The 19,877-nt window shown below is 46.1% G+C and overlaps 1 protein-coding gene and 1 pseudogene across 3 annotated transcripts in view; one reads left to right on the plus strand and one right to left on the minus strand.

Moving 5' to 3' along the window:
• The window catches only part of RPS6KC1 (ribosomal protein S6 kinase C1), a 221,827-nt gene that overhangs the window by 166,288 nt on the left and 35,662 nt on the right, over positions 1-19,877 (plus strand). Inside the window, exon 15 of one of the 3 annotated variants that reach the window (XM_039881169.1) lies at positions 19,514-19,801. The exons of 1 other annotated variant lie outside the window; for it this stretch is intronic. In XM_039881169.1, the coding sequence (XP_039737103.1) occupies positions 19,514-19,522 (9 nt within the window). In that variant the 3' untranslated portion in view covers positions 19,523-19,801. Of the gene's footprint in view, positions 1-13,381; positions 15,328-19,513; positions 19,802-19,877 lie in introns of those variants that run through there. One more of the 3 variants, XM_039881167.1, reaches the window with a different exon arrangement.
• On the minus strand, positions 10,549-10,667 carry LOC120617770 (uncharacterized; annotated as a pseudogene).

Below are 19,877 nucleotides of genomic sequence, written 5' to 3' on the forward strand. Positions count from 1 at the left end.
AAAACCCCCACCCTAACGTGGCTCAAAGGGGGTCGCCGTTTTCTTCCCCCTCAGGGATGGTCAGGCTTGTGAGTGGAGTTGTCATAGGTGGGTTTCCGGTGCTTCCCGAAGGCATTTCCCACGTGAGAGTCAGGAAGGAGCGGCTTCTCCTGGACCCCCGCCTCCATCTGACTGCAGACGCCTGCACTCACGGGGGCAGCACTGGTCACGCCTCCCCGTCTGTGAATCTTGGGGTTACGAGAGTTCTTCCAGACCCTTCGCTGGGCCCGCGTCCTCTCTCCTGCCGGCCTCTTCTCCTTGCTCCCCCGTCTCCTCTGTTCTCTTAGCTGCCCACGCACCTTGCCACCTGGGCCTCTCACATGAGTAGGTGGGGAGGATGGAGCAACTTTTGACAAGGGCGGTTGTTGAGCGGAAGTCCCATGTTTCCGTGAGCTTGTCCTCTTTCTCTGTATTGGCAGGTGATATTAGATTTTTTTTTTTTTTTAAAGACCAATTAGCAGATTCTGACTGCATACCTACTCTGGGTCAGACACTTTCCAGAGCTGGAGGGTTATTGGCTTCTACTTCATTTTATCAACGCTCTTGTGATGACACTGGTTTTCTCTAGTAAACAGTTTCCTCTTTTTGCCCTGAACCAGCTGGGACCTTAATCAGAAATCAGCAGTTCCCACCCTACATGTTGAATTTCGTTGCTCCTTGAGTTCCTTTGAGCACCCTGTGTGAAGAGCCGCTGTGATCTGATTAACTGAGTTAATAAAAGCATTTACTACAATGCCTGGCACTTCCCAAGTACCCAGTAACTTAGCCGTGATTCGTATGCTTGCTGTTGCCAGTACCAGTTATACTGTCTCATGGGCTCCTACAGGGAGAAGCCGGCACAAAGTCATCCACTTAGTAGATATTTATTGAGCACCTACAATGTTTTGGTGCTGCAGATAAAACTGACCAAAATCTTGGTCCTAATGAAGTATTCGTTCTGTTGGAGACAGGAAATAACCAGACAGGTAAAATGTATGGTCTTTCAGAGAGTTTGAGCACCGTAGGGAATCCTTGGTAGGGAGAGAAGACTGGGAGTGGACGGGGTTTCAGATTTGAGCTTTCAGTTTTATTTTATTTATTTATTTTTCCGGGTCAAACAAGCGAGCTGTTGTGAGATTTCATCACGATACTCAGAACAGTGCCTCTTTCTTTCGTTCGTTCTTTCTTTCCTCCCTCCCTCCCCTCCCTCCCTCCTCCCTCCTCCTCCTCCCTCCTTCCTTCTTCCTTCCTTCCTTCCTTCTTTCCTTCCTTCCTTCCTTCCTTCCCTTCCTTCTTTCCTCTTCTCCTTCCCTTCCCTTCCTTCTTCCTTCCTTCAATTTATTTTTATCATGGAGACGTTGGTTAATGAAATCCAGTAAGTTTCAGGTGTATGAGGTTTCAGTTTTAAATAGGGCCCTCGGAGAAGGCCTCACTGAGAAGGTGCCATTTGAGCAAAGACATGAAGGAGGTCGGAATCCAGCCCTTGGATGTCTGGGGAAAGAAGCCTTTTAGACAGAGGGCAGAGCAAATGGAGAGGCTCTGAGACAGGAGGACACCTGGAGCTCCAAGGAGAGCAGTGATGGGAAGAGATGGCAGGAGAGGAAGCCTCAGAAGTTGTGATGGGGAAGCCAGGTAGGACCTTGTGAGTGATTTTAAGAACTTTGTTTTTCACTCTGAGACAGGACGCCACAGGAAGTTATTGAGAGGATGATGGACACGATCCGACTTAGGTTTTAAAAGGATCGCTCTGACCTTCGTGTTTACAAATAGACTGTAGGACAGCTGCGTCCCTTCTGGAGGCTCTAGAGGATAATCCATTTCCTTGACTTCCCCAGCTTCTGAACTGCCTGTGTTCCTTGGCTCATGGCTTCTTCCTCTGCCTTCAAAGTCAGTAGCACAGCATCTCCAGATCTCTCTCTCTCATATCTGCTTCCACTGCCACATTTCCTTCTCTGACTCTGACCCTCCTCATTCTTTACAAGGACACTTGTAATTATATTGGACCCATTTGCATAATCCAGAATAACATCCCTGTCTCAAAATCCTTAACTTAATCACATTTGCAAAGTCCCTTTTGCCATGTAAGAAAGCACATTCACGAGTTGTGGCTGTGTTCATCTTTGGAAGGCCATTATTCTGACTTCCACGGAAGTTAATCATTACTGTAGGTGAAGGATGAAGATGGCTTGGGCAAAGGTGGTGAGAAGCAGTTGGATCCTGGTGATGTATCAAGCTGCCTCATATCTTGGACCAATTTCAGTATGGAAGCCTCCAAAATTCTCTGCGCCTGTGGCGCGGGGATCCCCTCTTTCATTATCATTTTAGCTGATCCGAGGTCTGCTTCTTATCCCAACAGTTTGCTCACAAACTAAAGAACTATAAACAGTTGTGATGGGAAGGGACTGTAGAAGTTTTTGAGTCCCCGTTATCAATTTATAAGTTCCTGCTTTGTCCTGGACCCATTGAAAACATCTTGGGTAGTTTTTACCAACTTTATCTGTTTATTCTTTTATTTCATATTCATTCAACATTTCCTAGGCATCTGTTGAGCACTGGGCACTGCTGTGTGCTACGTAAAAGTAGAAATAGAGATGTAAGGGTCATCAAATAAGGATCTATTTGCAATTTCTTTAAAAAGAATCAAAAAACAATTGTAGAACTAAATATAAATGAATAAAAAATTAAATGCAAGATTATGCAAGGAAGTGAGGAATGTGAAGAGGCTTCCCGGAAGAAGTAAGAGGTCTTGGGTTTTTATTTTTTAACTGGGAGCCAGTTAGAGAATTGCCAGCTTTTAATTTTGCTAAGAGTATACATTACAAACATTCTTATCATCTCTTATTACCATCATTTCATAATAAGAAGTAGCACATTTAAGCATCCAAGATATAAAAAAATAACGTGATCTTAGAATAAAGGAGAGTCCTTTGAATTAAACACATTTAGCTTGATAAAAACTCAATGCTCTGGCTTTATTTTTCTCATTTCACTGAGGGTCATTAAAACTTCATTGTGGATTGGCACAGGTCTCTACACCTCAGCCTAGAGACAAAGGCCGTTTGGGTTGTTTATAGTTGGGTTCCTGACTTTATTGAACACGATTATCTCTCTGTATTTCTTTGGGCTCCGACATCAGATAGCTGGTGACGAGATGACAAGGATCTGGTGTCTTACTTGTGGAGGCGAGAAGGGAAGAGAAACACAGACCAGTTGGTGTTGGGGCCTCTGGTCACCTTGTGGTGAGCCAGTGCTTGGCTCAAGTGATAATCTAATTCTACACTGAGATTTTGGGATTTCCTGTGGGTTTCAGTCATCACGCTTATGTTAGTTTCCTGTGGGCTGCTGTATAACAAACGACCACAACGTAGGTGGCTTAACACAACAGGAACTTACTCTCTCAGAGTCCTGGAGGCTGAAGTCAAAAATCAAGGTGTCAGCAGGCCTATTCTCCCTCTGAAGGCTCAACGGGAGAATTCTTCCGCACCTCTTCCCAGCTCCAGGTGCTTTGCTGACAATCCTTGGCGTTCGTTGGCTTGTAACTACATCGCTGCACTCTGCCTCTGTCATCACATGGCGTGTTCCGTATGTAAGAATAGATATGGAGCACGTGTCTGTGTTTATGTTTGTTATCTCTTTCTTAAGAACATCGGTCATTGAATTTGGGGCCCACACGAATCCAGTAACACCTCATCTTTACTCGTTACAACTGCAGAGTCTGTATTTTCAAATAAGGTCATATTCTGAGGTTCCGCTGAACATGAATCTTGGGCTGAATTGTGCTCCCTCAAAATTCATGCGTTGAAACCTTAACCCGCAGTACCTCAGAATGCTACTGTTTTTGGAGATAGGGCCTTTAAAGAGGCAATTAGGTTAAAACGAAGCCATTTGGGTGGACCCTAATTCAGTCTGACTGGTATCCTTACAAGAAGAGGAGATGAGGACACGGGTAGCTGGGATGCGTGGGCACAGAGGTAAGACCGTGTGAGGACACAGCAAGAAGGCAGCCATCTGCAAGCCAAGGAGAGAGACCACATCTGCCGACACCTTGATCTTGGACTTCTAGCATCCAGACTGTGAGAAAATAAAGTTCTGTCGTTTAAGACACCCACTCAGTGGTATTTTGTTATAGCAGCCTGGGCAGACTAATAGAGACAGTTCAACCCACTCCAGTGTCTGATACCCTTTATTTTTAGCTTAGACAACCTGGCGTGTGATGGGAGGATTCCAGAATGGATTTCACGATGTCTGTGTTCTACCTGCACCTTCGTTATAACTTGCTCCATATCTATTCTTACACATGGAACAGATATGCCGCACTCAGAGGGTGGGTTGGGGGGCAGTGAGTGAGCACTTTACACGAGATACGAGATGGTGGCACCCAGGTAGACATCTGGAGGCTGCTGTCACCGGGGAAATTCTGCTTAGGAAAATTATGGATTTGCCACATTGGGAGTTGCCTTTAGTCTCAGGCTCGGCAGATGTGTGTACCCGTTGGGGGCACGTTGAGAGGGGAGGGCTGGGGTGGAGGCTCTAACGGCACCGTTTTCCCTGCTCCCTTCCTCATTATCACTCTGCAAGGGCTCAGTCTCAGCCAGGCCAGCCCTGCCCCCTTTCTGCACCCAGTAAACATTGCTGTTTGCTTTCTCATAAATATGGATTTCCATCATCCCTCACGATAGGGATAGATGTTGGGGGTAGAGCTGTTGAGTACATATCCAGCCAATCATTGCCCATTAGCCAGGGAAGAGCGGTGGGCATTATGCCTCTTCAGTGAGAAGCCATTTGCATTTGGTTGAGCCCCACTTTCTTTCTGAGCATCTACGGACCCTCAGTGCACTCAATTACTCCTGCATCCGGCTCTTCCTCTGAGATGCTTATTCTCTTTCTAAGTGTCTTGATTGGATTCGCCAAATAGCTTGGTGCTAACTACAGCTGTTTAGCATATCCCGGGGTGGAGGGTGATAAGGACATCAGGGCTTGGGGTGGCTGTAACCAGCAGGAAACAAATACCTTTTCCTTTCCCTTTCTGCCCACCCCCTTCACTGAAAGAACCCCCAGTTTGGAGGAAGTAGCCCCGGCAGGCAGTGGGTCCATGCTCCTACATTTCGCATCTTTGTAGGAGGGTGCTGGAGGCCCTTCCAGAGTTTTGTGTCCAGTAACCTTGCCCCTGGGGTGTTGGTTTCTCGACTGCTTTGGGTGGGAGAGGGAGATCTGTTGGGTCAGGCACAGATCGATGCTGGGTTTCCCTCTTCACTTCTACTCCTGAGGAAGAGGGAGTTAGAGGGTCTAAGGATTGCCCATCGTGGAAGCAGTCTTCCCTCCCTTCTGGGTGTGCCAGCCGAGTCGCTGGGCCATATGGGAAAAATGGAGGCTTGACCTGGGAGGCAGGCACTTTCAAATCCTGGTCACAAATCTTCATAATCAATAACGTGTGAAGACAACTGGGAACGACAGAGGGTCTCTTTCTTTGGCAAGATCATGTTATTTGTCACCCCCTTCGGCTGCCCACCGTCCTCTGGAAAGCCCTTGTCCAGAGTCGCACACGTTCGTTTGCTCGTATTAAGGCGGGAGCCGTTCCCCCTCCCCCGCCCGGGCATTGCCCGTGCGCCCCTCCTCCCCTCAGCTGTGGTACCGGGGACGCAGTTTTGTTTTCTTCCCTCTTTTGTTTTGCCTCTTTAAGAAAATGAAAGGGAGCACCTGAGAAGGGGAGAGGGGGAGGCGGAGAAGGGGAAGAGACTGTTAGCACCAAAGGATCTGAGAACGATAAAGGAAGGTTACCTGTGTGTTTGTCAACAAGATGAAATAAATAAGAGCAAAAAAAAAAAAAAAAAAAAAAAGGACAGCAGTCAAAGGCAATCAAATATGTATTTAATTAAAGCAAACATAAAAATAAAAGTTACATGTTGAATCAATAAACAGCACTTTTTTCTACATGCATTTTGAACAAGACAGATCAGAATCTTGCATGATGAAGACATAATGTGTCATAATAATTAGGAACACAGACAAAAGAACAGCTAATCAGCATGCAAATGTATGCAGTTCTGGTGATTCAGATGAGGCAGATTTCTACCTCTTTTTTGCTTGATTCATCTTCATTGCTAATCATCTGAAGGCTGCCAAATGTTCACTGACACTAATGTATTATAGGTCAAGAGAGGCAGGTCTTCACCTATTACCCCCCCGAACAACATGCTTCCCTTCCCTGTTTCCTCTTCAGGATTTCCAGCAATCACTGCCAGATGCAATCAGACTCCTTGAATAGGAGCAACTGAGGCTTGTTTGTGGCTCAGATTCATTAGAATCAGGAGGCTGAAGAAAGGAATAAATTACTTAATTGCACAAAAAAGTTGCAGCCAAAGTGATGGTGAGAGAAAGTGATTGTGTAGATGCGCATTAGGCCACTCTTGGAATGGGCGTCTTAGAATAGCTGGTAGTTTGGCCTCACAGATTCAGACGGATTTGGGTGTCCTCCAAAACAGATGGCTCCACATACCATCTATTCTTCTCTTTGTCAGGTTTCACCATTTATTTGATCTTGGTCCCTCCCTGATGCTGGTTGTATTAGTTGTAACACAGATATGCATTCAGATCAGATCCATTTAGTCCGGCCTCTCCCAACTTTTATTTTTCACCTTTCTTCTTTTATTTATTTATTCATTTTTCCCAAGGAGGTGATCAAGCTGCATCAAACCATTGGTGTCCGTCCCCTGAACGCCCCTTCGCACAAAAGTGCAGGAAATGGGAGGACCGCACAGCCGGTGGTGCAGGGAAGTGAGCCTGAGCTTGAACTTGAACCGAGGAGGAGGGAGGAATTGCTCATAAATGAGGCAAAGAAAGGAAGAAGGAAGTCACTCCATTTTCCAGCTACTGGGACACCTTTCTTGCCTCAGACTAACTCACTCTTAATCTCTTAAAAAAAAAGGCGGGGGGCGGGGGCACGCTATGAATGAGCGCTGTTCGTCTAGAACCAAGGAGGAAGGGACAAAACTGCGTGGGACAGTCCACGAGCGCATCCTCCCTCTTCTCTGACACTGGCGTGCGCCTCCAGCCATGGGGCCTCTGTCTCAGGCATCCCACTCAGGGTTTCGGTCATGTGCCTGTCTTGCTGGTGGTCTAAGGTCTCGAAGAAGGAGCTTTATTTTCTCTCTGAAGTCCCTGTGCTACTAGTAGTTTGTGTGTGTGTGTGTGTGCCTGTGTGTGTCTGTGTGTGTACGTGTACGTGTACATGGGGGTGTTAAGGGAAGGAGTTGATGTAAGACAAGAGGCCTGGCACAGAAGAAACTGTGAAAGAAATCATTATGATTGGTTTTTATTTGGGGGGAAAAAAGATCCACGAAGTCGGCACCTTTGAGAAAGTAATCGGCTAAGCAGATTCACCCAGGTTCGTTCCGACACTTCTCTCCCCAGCCTCCCTGTGCTCTTGCTTGACGATCCCTTCCCCCGCAAATCTCGCCAGGCCTGGGTCATTTCATCACACAGGTCTCAGCACCAATTCCGTGTCCTCAGAGCGGCCAGCTCGGCCCTCCAACGGTCAATTAGTGGTCTCCCTTCCACCCTCAGCTCTATCTCGTTACCATGTTTTTGTTTCCTTTATAGTTTTTACTACTATATGCAATTTCTTTGTATAAGCATTATTTACTTATTCATTTAATTTTAGTAACATGCGTGTTATTCATTGTGTCTATCAGAAGGTAGGTTTTGTGAGGGTAGAAATATCGTCTCTCTGTTTCGTTCCCGTATCCCCAGCGTCTACAGCCGGCTCTGGCCTTCAGAAGGCATGCAATACATATTTGTCGTTTAAACAAATGATTTCTGAAAACGAATGTTGCCTAGAGGTCAGATCACGTTAACTGTCAACTCCAAGAGGTCGCTCAAGTTGTTTTCCTGAGCTGTGATATTGTAAGAAAAATTTTCTGGAGATGAAAATGTGGACCATTGATCTTTCTTTACGAAGTCATTTTGCCCAACTCCCCATTTTAAGTCTGCGGCTCATTTGATGGCTGAGTGAGGGAGTGACTTCTTGGAAAAGAAAGCCATTTCTTTTCCTGAATCCATCGTCTATGTTGTGTCCACTTGGTGTGGGCCGGGAGTCAGCCATCTTTACGGTTCTGTGCAGACGTGGGGTGTGAGTGGGAACCGCTCGGAGGTCTGGGTCAGGCGAGGAGAGGTGAGGAGGAAGAGAAGGGCAGATGACGAAAGACATTCTAGACAAGGGAGGCTTAGAAGGCCCCTCGAGGCTTGACGTTGCAAACCTTAGAGACCCTGTGAATTAGAGACACTGCGAGAACGGACCCCACAAAGGCTGAAATACTGAGCGAAGTGCCAGGTTGATCTCTATTAAATGAGCGGACGTGGGCTAACTGCTTTTTCCCAGGAGCTGAATAAGCCAAGAGAGTCACGGGGAAAGGCATTTCCGCCTCCGGTTTAATCATGTCCTTTAAAAATTCCTGTTGCATAGACCAAGGTCCCAGGTGCTAAGAGTTCCGTCTCTCAGTCCCAGGGCCCTGACCGGGGCTGGGTGTTGGCTGTAACTTTTTGTGGGGAGGTGAAGGAGAAGTCCTTTTCTACTGGTTTATAGGTCACTTGGGCCATTTGACACAAAATGAAAACAAAACAAGTTCTTTTTGGGGGGAACTTCCCATGACTGATAAAAGTGGAAATTAAATTCATCTTGGGCCTTGTTTTCTTTCTCCATCTTACAGTTGGAATGATGCCTTTCTCCCAGGAAGCTCAGGGAGGCAGCTCCCAACGGCCTTGATCTCATTTCCAACTTCAGGGGACCCATGGGGTCACGGATTTATTGGGAGTGGGAGGCAGGTCCCGAGAGAGTAGCTGGGCTCTGGGCGTTTTAATTCCATGCGGAGTTGGCAGGGAGATGGCCAGAGCAGGCCCCAGACCATCTAATCCCTTATCGCAAGGGCCCCAGCTCCGTGCCAAGAACTCGACTTTTGGAGAATGGCAGTCATCTTGGGGGCGGCTCTCATCTCTGCAGGAAGCCAGCGGGCAGAATGGACACCACCAGATAGAGCCTTCTGTAGCCAGTCCAGAGGCATCTGATTATTCAGTGGATGGTTTTTATTTTTTTTTCCCGGGTCCACATAAGCCTCCTGTCCCTTCATCAGAACAAAGCTGAACTTCCCCACTCTCCAGCCAGCGGAGATAGCTGTATTAGGCTCCTTAGAAAAAGCTCCATGGTTACCTTTCTTTCCCTTTGCCTTAGATCTTTTTGTTTGTTTGTTTGTTTTCTTTCTCATAAAGTAAGAAAGACATTCTTCTGTGCCTTGGCAGACAGCTGTCTGAGGTCCTTCCTCCGCTGGGGTCTCACCGTCGGACCCCCGGCCCCTCCCAGTCACGCAGGCGACAAAAGCTCCTCCTGCCTCCTCCTGCCTCGCCTTTCACACACCGTGTCTGAGGGAAGGAGCCGATCCCGTGCCAGCAAGTGAAACCTTGGCACCCTCTCAAAGAAACCTGAAGTGAGAAGGGTTCAAGAGGGAGGTCTCTTTGTGCGGAAAAGCGCCCGCCACAGACCTTCCACCAGCCTGTCTGAGGGCCTCCCGTGGGGGCACCGGCGAGATGGAAACCCGGTCACACTGGGTATTGTGTCCTCCCAGCTCCTTTAGCCATCACTTTAAACAGACCCAAGAAAAAGATTCCCATGGGATATAGGGGAAGCCCAACCCCACTCCCCTCCCATCCCTGTCTGCTCTGGATTTGGGATTTTAGTCTCACAATGCCTCATTTTCCCTAACAACCAAGTTGGTTCACTGACCCTCTGCCTGGAAACGCGACAACCAACTGGGCTCTCTGTTCATGTGTCAGGTTAGTATTTCTTTAGCACAAATATGTAAAATTATTTGTTAAAATTTTTTTTTTTTTTGCCAGACACTGGGGAATCAGATATTTAAATCACATCCCTTTCATAGTCCAGTAGAGAAGAGAGACCTATGAACAATTAACTTTCAGTGCAGTGTGGTAGGTGGCTGGATGTCTGTGGCCTGTGGCCGAGCCCGGCGGCCCCACCCTTCTCGGCCCCAGGCAGGGAAATCGAGGGCGCTGAGACCCAGTGTAGTGACCACCGAGAGGACAGAGAACCACCCTGACCCCTTCTCATTTCACGCACGCAGGGTGGTGACCAGTCTGGAGGCTGGGGAAGGAAATTTCCACAATATCATGGCATTGGGGTGCTGTCTGCTTCTCACTCCTCCTCCTCTTGAGAAGGTGACCAGCGAGGACTCCATGGTTTACACGTCCGGCTCTCGGGTTTGAGTGTCTTCATATTCTCCCGGGAGGAGAACTTTTCACACTAAAGTATGAGGATATTGGATTTCTGTTGAGCGAGTCACAAGGCAGGAAATCTACTGGAAAAGCTGAATCATTTTATCTTGGCACATGGAGGCAGGAACGGAGACGAGGTGGCAGTTCTGGTTTTATTTTATTTTATTTCTTTTAGGCGAGGCAACCCTTGGTTGACCTCACAGATTGCAAGGTCCTTGTCAGCTTACAATCCCTTATTTTTTGAAATTTTTATGCCCACAGCACCTGGTCTTCCTAGGTGGTCTCTCATCCAAGTGCTAACCAGGCCCGACCCTGCTTAGCTTCCAAGATCAGACGGGATCGGGCTTGTGCAGGGTAGCATGGCCGTAGGTGGTGGTTGTGGTTTTATTTGTCATTTGAAGAAAAAGGGGAGAAGCGAGCATTTAGCCATTGCTTTATCCAGGGTAGGAGGCAAACAAGTGTCCCTCTCTGAGCGCTGATGCCCTGGCATAGGAGACTCATGAACTAAAGCTCCCGTTTTATGACGTATGGAGGAGTCATGTCTAGGAAGAAGGTTGGACTAGATGAACTCTAGGACCCCATCCACCTCTTAAAGTTCTACTTGTCCATGAGTTAATCAATAACACTGGGCGCCCACTCTACGTAGGAGGGTCCCCTGGGTGCTGCCCCTCTCACCTGTGGGTGGGTGCTTTGCTGTACTTGGAACTGAAAAAACTTGGACCAGGAAATAAAAGGGAAGTGGTACAGGTATTGGGTGATGGGGTCAAAGCCATTTTCAGTTCACTTTGGTCAATGAGTAATTGAGCAACTATGTCTTATGGGCCTGGCCCAGAGGGGTGCGGGGATATGAGAACGAAGGAGAAGAATGAGGGCCCACAGGGGCCTCTGTGACGAGGGTGGGCAAAGTCGGCACAAGGCCTCTGCACCCAGGGCCCCACAGCACTGCCGTCACCCCACGTCTGTTCCTATCTGGGGGTTGGTAGGCCTAGAGAGGCAGGGTTAGCTGCCTGGGTAGGGAAGTGGATGGTGTTGCTATTATTTGGTTTTGAAGGAGGCCCTGACTTTTGTGTAAAACAGAGGTGAAAGGCCGTGGTCCTTGTGTGTGTCCGTGGCACTACGTCACCGGCAATTCTCTGAAGACTCCTGAGGAACTTGTGCCGGCAGATAACTCGCGGCCTCTCTCCTGGCCTCCTCCCTCGCTGCCCGCCCAGGCTGCCTTTGTTTTCACATCTTTTTACTCTGCTCTCCATGCTTCCTGTTTTCATGGGTCTTCCCCTTCTGCTGTATTTTTCCTGTGTCCGTTTGGTCTCCCAGATGTTGTAGCCACTGGTTATTTTGGTAGCTATCTGGGCATCACAAGATCTAAAAAAACAAAACAAAACAAAACAAAACAAAAAAACAATGGAAAAATCCTATATTGGAAGAAAATTTCCATACATGTGTCCTGGGTTGCGTAATGGACTGTCCCAAGGTTTCAAATGCATGGATTGTAATGACAATTTTCACTTGGTTGGCTGTGTCATTGTAATGACACAGCCAACCAAGTGAAATATAGTAAATTCAATTAAAACATCCACAATTCTTTTATATTGTGACGCCTCCTTGAAGCGCATCCTGGCAACCCACACATAGTTAGCTCTCACTAAACATTGGCTGAGTTAAATTTATTAAGCACCGGACCCTCCCTGGAGATATATTTTTAGGTGTCACAATTCACAGACCATTTAAATACCTTTTCTCCACTAGCTGTCCTATTGGAGAAAATCCACTGATATAGCAATCCAGTCAAATGGCAGTGGAGGCCATGCTTGTCTGTATGTGCAAAAGAAATGCCACAGAAGACATATGCTGCTCCGATGGGGACTCTGATAGATCTCTGGCACCGGGACGGCCAGCAGTGCCTGGGAATTCGGCCTGAGAAAGGCCTATAGGAAGAGCCTCATTAGTGATTCTGTGTGGGCCAGATCCCGCCAGTAGGTAAACTGTTTCCTCAGACACCGTTTAGTCGGCTCCTCTGTGGGTAGCTGCGGTGGTGGCACTGCTGGGCCATGAATTCCTTTCGGTGTGTAGGGGGTGTCTTCTCTCTGCCCTCGCTGCAGACCACACTCTGATCCAGGAGGCTGGCCTCGGATGCGGGGGTAGGACACCTCGCTCCTCATACATGTTCTTTCACGCCCACCATGGGACGGATCCAACATAATGATTGACGTATAAAAACATTGACAGAAAGACACAAACCCTTCGGTGGATTTTCCCACCATTCCATAGATTGGGTAGAGGAGGCATTATCATTTTGTTTGGTTAGAAAGAAAGTCGGGGCTCCAAGAGGCCAAGTGGCACAGCTGAGAGAGCAGGCTGTTCTAACCGGGCCTCCACCTGTTCTTGAACCCCTTGCCCCACCTCCAGTCAATGGAGAAGTCCTATTAATTCTACCCACCGCACTATTTCTCAAGTCCATTTCTTTCTTTCCATTTCACAATCATAGGTGACTTGCTGGCTGATAGTTACGTATTTAAAGAGAAATAGCTCTTCCAGTGTTTCTCTGTGAGTGGATAGTTACATATTTAAAGAGAAATAGCGTTTCTTCTAGCGTTTCTCTGTGAGTGGATGTAGATCCTCAAGTCTCTACAAGAGGACTTGGAAGAGGAGCCTGCCGACTGATCCTGCAAATTTCTTGTCATATTTGTGACCATAATTCCTGGTATTTCTTTCATTACATGGGGATCTATCTTCTAAAAGTGAAAAGCTGAATTGGCGGCGTGAATGTCACAAATTAAGGGAAAAGCCTGAAGCGTCACCTGTGTTGAGGGGATAAGACTTACTCGCCAATATGGCGACGGTCTTGTTTAGTGAAAACATCCATGTCCGTCATCTCACACACACAAGAGACTTAGGTTGACCTGCAGGATAATCAACTCCAGTGATTTATCCGGCCGTGTTGAAATGCCTTGTGAGGTGCTCAGTGTGAGATTTTGGGGTGTATGTTTATTTTGGTTGCTTGATTTTCTGCAGCTTCATGAAAGGCACAGCTGTAGAAATGTTCGTGAGCTCTTTTCTTACATCCCTGTGATACTCCGTGTTGCAGATCATTCTGGCAACAAGACAGACTGCCTTTTTTATGGTGACTCACTAGAGAACTTCGAGGACAAGATTGATACCTCTTGGGCTCCAAAAGGGAAGCAGACAGAAAACTCTTCCAAAGTCGGGATGATAATAATAATAGCAGGAACATTTTACTGACATCAGGCCCCTGTTCGATGTGCTTCATATGAATTACCTCCTTTAATCTTTACAACAACCCCATGAAAGTGGACTCTGTAATTTTCATTTGATGGATGAGGAAACTGAAGGCAGAGAGAGGTTGATTAGATTGCCTGAGGTCACACAGTGGTTCCAAATTTTGTCAAATTTGGGAACATCTCTATTAGGTTTTTCTCACATACTATCTTAAATACTCTATGAATCGATGACATTAGGCGTATTCCCGGCAGCAATTCCTTCGCTAGGACCACTAGCGGTTGGTGTACAAGGTATTGCAAACCACACAAATATACCCCACAAACCTGAAACTAAATGTATCGCCAACTCAGCTTTCCAAACCTAGCTGAATCCCCAGCTAAGTTAATCCTGCAGCTGTTTCTCCAGCACCTGAGTGGAAGTTGGAAAGCAAGTCAGAGTGAGAAGAGGGAAGTCTTGACTGAATTTGGATAATAGATCTACTTCTGCAAATTTTATAAAAGACGTAATCATGTGAACACATTGCAAGGGCCTCTCCCGGAGTCTTTGAAGTAGTCTGTATGAGGGAGGGGCTCTGAAGCTTGTGCTCATGAGCTTTACAATGAATTTGCTCCTGGTCATCAGATATTTATATGATTTACCTGTGCACACAGATGGTAACAAGATGCACATCTAAAGTTGTTGATGGCTGTCTTTTGCCTGATCCTATTAGGTATTGCTGTGACAGGGAGAATACTTCATTTGGAGATAATATGAAAAGGCTACATTCGAAACCCTTTGAGAAGTTAAGGCTTGGATCAAGTGACCTTCCCATCCGAACTCTCTCTCAAACAACGTTAGGTGGGAATTATTATCCCAATTTTGCACATGCGGGAGCTGAAACTCAAAGAAGTGTACAGGTGAAGAACCAGCTCTGACGGTCACTTTTTACTCGTATGAACTAAGATGGCCTCTATAAAAAGCACAAATAAGGATCGCATTTCATGGCCTCAAGAGGATAGGATCGCAGAGAGCTTGTTGCTTCTTAGGGGAAGTTAAGTACATAATGATAGGTTGTTATATTAGTTAGGATTAGTTTTGGCTGTAAGTGGCAGAAATCCCTAAATAACAGTGGTTTAAATCAGACGGATGTTTATTTCTCATTCATGTGAAGGTCCAGGTAGGTGGTCCACCAGCGTCAGGGGCCAAGTTCCTTCTATTTTATTGCTCTGCCATCTTCTACATGTAACTTCTAATTCACGGCCCAGAGTGGTTGCTATAATTTCAACCACGAGGACTGTATTCCAGCCAGCAAGAAGAAGAAAAGGGCAGAAGGAAGATAGATTTCTTTTCAGGTGCACTTACGGAGAACTTTGTGTCTATATACATGCACAAAACTTCCACCCCATCTACACTCCTATTGGCCAGAAGTTTGTCACATGACCACACAAAGATACAAGGGAGACTGGGAAATGCAGGTTTTATTTTGGGCAAGCATATATACAGATAACACTGTGGTAAAAAATTAGAAATGAGGTCAGGGGACAACTAGCACAGTTGTGCTGTATTTCATCATGTTTTATTCTTTATCTTCTCAAGAAGATGGCACTCTCTTTGAAGGCAAGGATTCTGTCCTATACTCATCCACAAAATCAGAGATGTTTCAGAATGTGAAAGGGCCACAGAAATTATCCAGTTCAGTCATTTTCAAACTTGTTTTTATCAGTATATTTTCTCTTTCTGAAAGAAATCCTTTATGGGACTCCAACAAGTAAGATATAAAAGCAATATATTATTAAAATAACTTTTAAAGTCTGAAGTTACAATATTTTCTTATTTTAAAATAAGTGAGGACTCCAGTTAAAGCATTGAAGGTATCTAATGTGCTAGTATTTGGTACATGATAAGTTGAGCATGTCTGTTTTCTCTTGTTTTAAATAGTTTAAAATCCCCTTTTAATAATGAAATTCTATATGGTATCTTCAGAACCTCTTCAAACTTGAGCTTGAAAACAACCAATCTAGCCCAAACTTCTCATTGTAAGGCACGAAGTGGCGAAGTGATTTGGTAATATCACAGAGCTAGGCAGTGGCAGAACTAGGCTAACATCAAGTTTATGAGTCAATAAGTATGGGCTAAGGTGCCAGCACGGCACCAGGTGCCAAGTACTTGTCATTAAGTCTCTCGTTGTTGCCTAGGAGACTGTTGGGGACAGAGAGGCTATGTGATACATATTTGTTGTAAGAGAAAGACCTTTTCTTAATGATGGGTTTGTCCAATTAAGGAGAGTAGAGACTTTCAAGGTCATTATTTGATATGGAGGGAATGACAATACCTAACATTCGTTTGACTCTTTATATATTTATAAAGTGCTTTGACATACCTTATCTCATTTAATCTTCTCAAATCCTTGTCAACAGTTAGGGCAGATATTCTTCCTGTTTTATAGATGAGGAAACTGAGGCTCAGGTTGTTGAATGACTTGCCCAAGAACACAGGGCAAGTAAGTGATGGAGCCAAGAGTTATATCTGCATTTTCTGACTCAGAATCTCTATTTCTAGTTATTACCCTCCTGCTTGTTGAGTTTTCATACACTCACTGTCTTTTCCCATGTTACATAATTCTAGAGGTTACCATTCCTACTGCAATCTGTGGAGTTTTGATCCAGTCTCTTTACATAGACTACAATGTGAATGATGTCCTTACAATAGAGTGGGGTAAACGTTGCCCCCACACCTACACCCACTCCCACCCAAGTCCTGCCTTCCTCCTTCTTGCTGGCTTAACACAGAGTTCTCACTCAGCCAGCACATGTACTACAGCAGCACGTGCTATAGTTCGCTAAGCTCTGATCTGAAGCCAAAAGACCTGGGTGTGAGTCTCACCTTTATCATTAATGAGCTGCGTGGCCTTGGGTAAGTCCCTTTGTCTCACGGAACCTTAGCTTTCTCCTCTGTAAAAGATGAAGATGCTCTACTACTCCACCGTGTATGGTTATGTTAATAATCGCACGTACCCAGCTCTGGGTCGGGTCTCTAGACAGCATTATTTACATGCCACACACACTCCGGCCCCGCCAGCCTCTGGAGGACATAGAAGGTAGAAGCAGTGAGTACAGAGGGATGCAGGTTGGTGAGGTTGGCTAATTTACCCTTTTATGTTAATGCACTCAGAGGATGATCATGAAATGCCAAGCCATTTCTTCTACTGCAGTTATTGATTTTGTTACTGTTCTCGGTGAAAACTGGACCCAGCTGGTTCATTCCTGGGATATAGTGTACATCCCTTTAATTATTCACTCATTCAACAGGTATTTATTGAGTGTTGGCTACATGCCAGGTATATTCAGAGGGCTGGGGAAGATACAGTTCCACACAAAATGGATCAAGCGCTGCCTTCAGGCAGCTTACAGTCCTGTGGGGGAAAAGAACAGATAGACAAGAAGCAAAGACACACGAAAGTATGTAATACAATATAAGGCAGTGAGTGACAATTTCTTTGACGATGATAAAGCATGGTAAGGGTTAGTGAAGGGAGAGGCTCCGTGCACGTGTTTGAGTGATACATGTGTATGTGTGCGCGCGTGTCTGAGATGGTTAGGTAGACCTCCCTGGGTAGGTGACCTATATCAGGAGGAGTGAACCGTGTGGTTAACTGAGGGAAGAGCTGAGTCCCTAGGTTCTTGGGAAATGTCTGCTTAATGTTAAATAAAAATTATTCATGGATCTTGGGCCTACTCTGTTCAAACTCCACTTTGCCTTCCCATGGACCCCCACGTCAAGTTCAAAAACCTCCAGGGCCTTTCCAGCATGAACCTCATTCTCTTTGTCCGATTGTCTCCATGCCTCCTACACATCCACTCCATTGTCGCCACCCTTCGGCCTGGCCTGTGACTGCCTCTTTGGCTTGACCGCTCCAATCTCGCTTGTTCTACGATGTCTTCTCTCATTATTCCACTGGTCTCTCCTTTCTGAGCATTTTTATTGTACTTACAGCCAGTACCTCACGGTTTGCATGTACTTTGTTTCTGTTTGTTGGCTTTGTCCCTTCAACTGCTGCTCAGTAGCTTGGAGGTAATCTGTCGAAAACTTCTGGGTCTCCCGGGCGACCTCCCACAGTGTGAAGTTCATAGCAGGTGCTCACTAAACCCTCGGCTGTTGGTTAATTGAAGAATTATTTTCTTCTTTGAAAGAACTGATTGGAAGTCAGCCTGCTGCGATGAATTGCATATAATGGCACAAACTTTTCCCATCGGAATATGTGTCTGTTTTCCCAGCCCTTGAATCCGGGCTGGACTTGTGAGGTGTTTTGACCAGTAGAATGCGGTAGAAGTTCCAGGTCTAGAAGCCTTGTAGATTTTGATCTTGGGCTGGAAATACTTCCGACATTGAACACGGCAAGGCTAGCCTGGTAGAGGACAAGAGGCCACATGGAGAAGGGTCTTGGCCATCTCAGTTGTGGCTTCAGACATGAGAGTGAGCCTAACCAGAAGAACTGAGTGGCTCAGACCAGAGAGGTCACTCAGCTGAGCCTGGCCCAAGTTGTCCACCCACACAATTATGAACTAAATAACATGGTGGTTGCTTTAAGCCACTGGTTTGGGGTAGTTTGCTTTGTAGCACTGAGTAACCAATTCTGTGAGCCCACTAGGGTAGCAAGGCAACGTGTTTCTAGAAATAATCCCTTGCACTCATATAATGAATTCATTATGTACTTCAGATCGCTTTCATGTCTATCATCTCATTTAATTCTTGTCGGAAAGTTTTGAGGTGATAGGCAGTTCTCACTGTACATATTTTGCAGATTAAGAAATCAAGACTTAGAGAGGTCGCCTCAGACGTTTCTAGCTGGAAGAGGTTGTAGGACTAATGCTCGGCCCGTGGTCAAGCAGAAGCCCTGGGACACGTGATGGCCTTCCTTGTGGAGGGCAGGTTAACCCTGAGGGCAGTAGTCTGAGTTAGACAAGGAAAGTCGGGACCTGAGGGCTTCACTCTGAGGCTGCCTGTTCTAATGAGCCCTGCTACTCCGGTTCCTCTCACCTGCAAGTAGGAAGGTCGTATAATGAGAAACTCATAATGAGGCTTAGCAAGTCCTTGTTTTTTTCCAGAGTGGCTCTGAGCTTCCGCTTTGCTGCTAGATTCTGCTTGTGAAGGTTTCTAATTCGGGGTCTTAATTTTTGTAAAGCGTGAATTACAAGAAGTCAGAAGAATGATGCAAAGAGCATTTAATAATGCACATTCACAAAAGAAGTGGTGTAACTACATTAATTAGGCAAGTCTTGCGTAAAGATGCAATGTAATTATATATTTGAGACAGTTAATTAGGGAGCTACTTGGAAATTTCAGTGAATATTAAGGTAATTATACATAAATACTATAACCATTAAGACTGCACCCATAATGAAAGCAATAACTAATTACATAAATAACAGCATACTTATGTTTTTACATTACCAACACCTAACAATGCTTCCTCTCCCCCGCCTCCCTTCACCATGCAAATGACAAATCTTCCATTTTTAACTCAGATATTCTTGCAAATGGTTGGGAACAATGACCTTTCCTCTTCTTTCCTCTATTTTGACAAATCTGGGCCCACAGCAGGAGCTTCCAGCGAATGGACAGAAAGGTGGGATGTGAGGGCCATTTGCCCCTGCCCGATTCCATCTGAGCAGTTCTGGGCAGGAACAAACCAGGGGAACCCGGCGGTGGCTGGCGAGGGGCAAGGCAGCGGCAGGGACTGAGTCAAGGCGCGGGCTTGGGAGGCCTGGACTGCAGGCCCGTCCTGCCGTTCATCAGTTGAACCTCCTCAGAAAAGTCACTTAGCATCTCTGGGCCTCAGTTTCCTCTTTATATCAATGGAACGATAGTAATCCCTGCCTCCCAGGGCTGTGATGGAGAGCAAATATACAATTGTGAGGTACCATTCAGATGGTTTGAAGCTCCTGATCATTGACCAATGTCTCTTTTGCTTCTTTCAACATGCCCCCTTTATCTTCAGAGACCTTAGGTACTCATCAAGCTGCCTACACCACGCTCCCTGTGAAAGGACCTGGAGCTCATTCACACTTCAGTGTGACTGACTGATGACTTAAAGCCTTGAGAGGACCTGGGGACCGATGGAGGGTGGTTATATTTTAACAGAAAGCAAAGCCTTCAGCTACTGCCCTGTGGAAGGCCAGTCGCCAGGTGTTTGGGCAGGAGCACTTCTGGGCACTCCAGCATCTCACGATGTGGGCATTTGCCATTCTATTTGAGAGGGGCCACATGGAGCAGTGGCTAAGAATGGACTGAGGAGTTTGAGCTCTCTGGGGTTTATGTATTGGTTCTACCACACTAACTACTTAGCCTCTCTAATAATAATA

Source organism: Pteropus medius, unplaced genomic scaffold, assembly GCF_902729225.1.
Source record: "Pteropus medius unplaced genomic scaffold, Ma_sr-lr_union100, whole genome shotgun sequence".
Classification (NCBI taxonomy): domain Eukaryota; kingdom Metazoa; phylum Chordata; class Mammalia; order Chiroptera; family Pteropodidae; genus Pteropus; species Pteropus medius.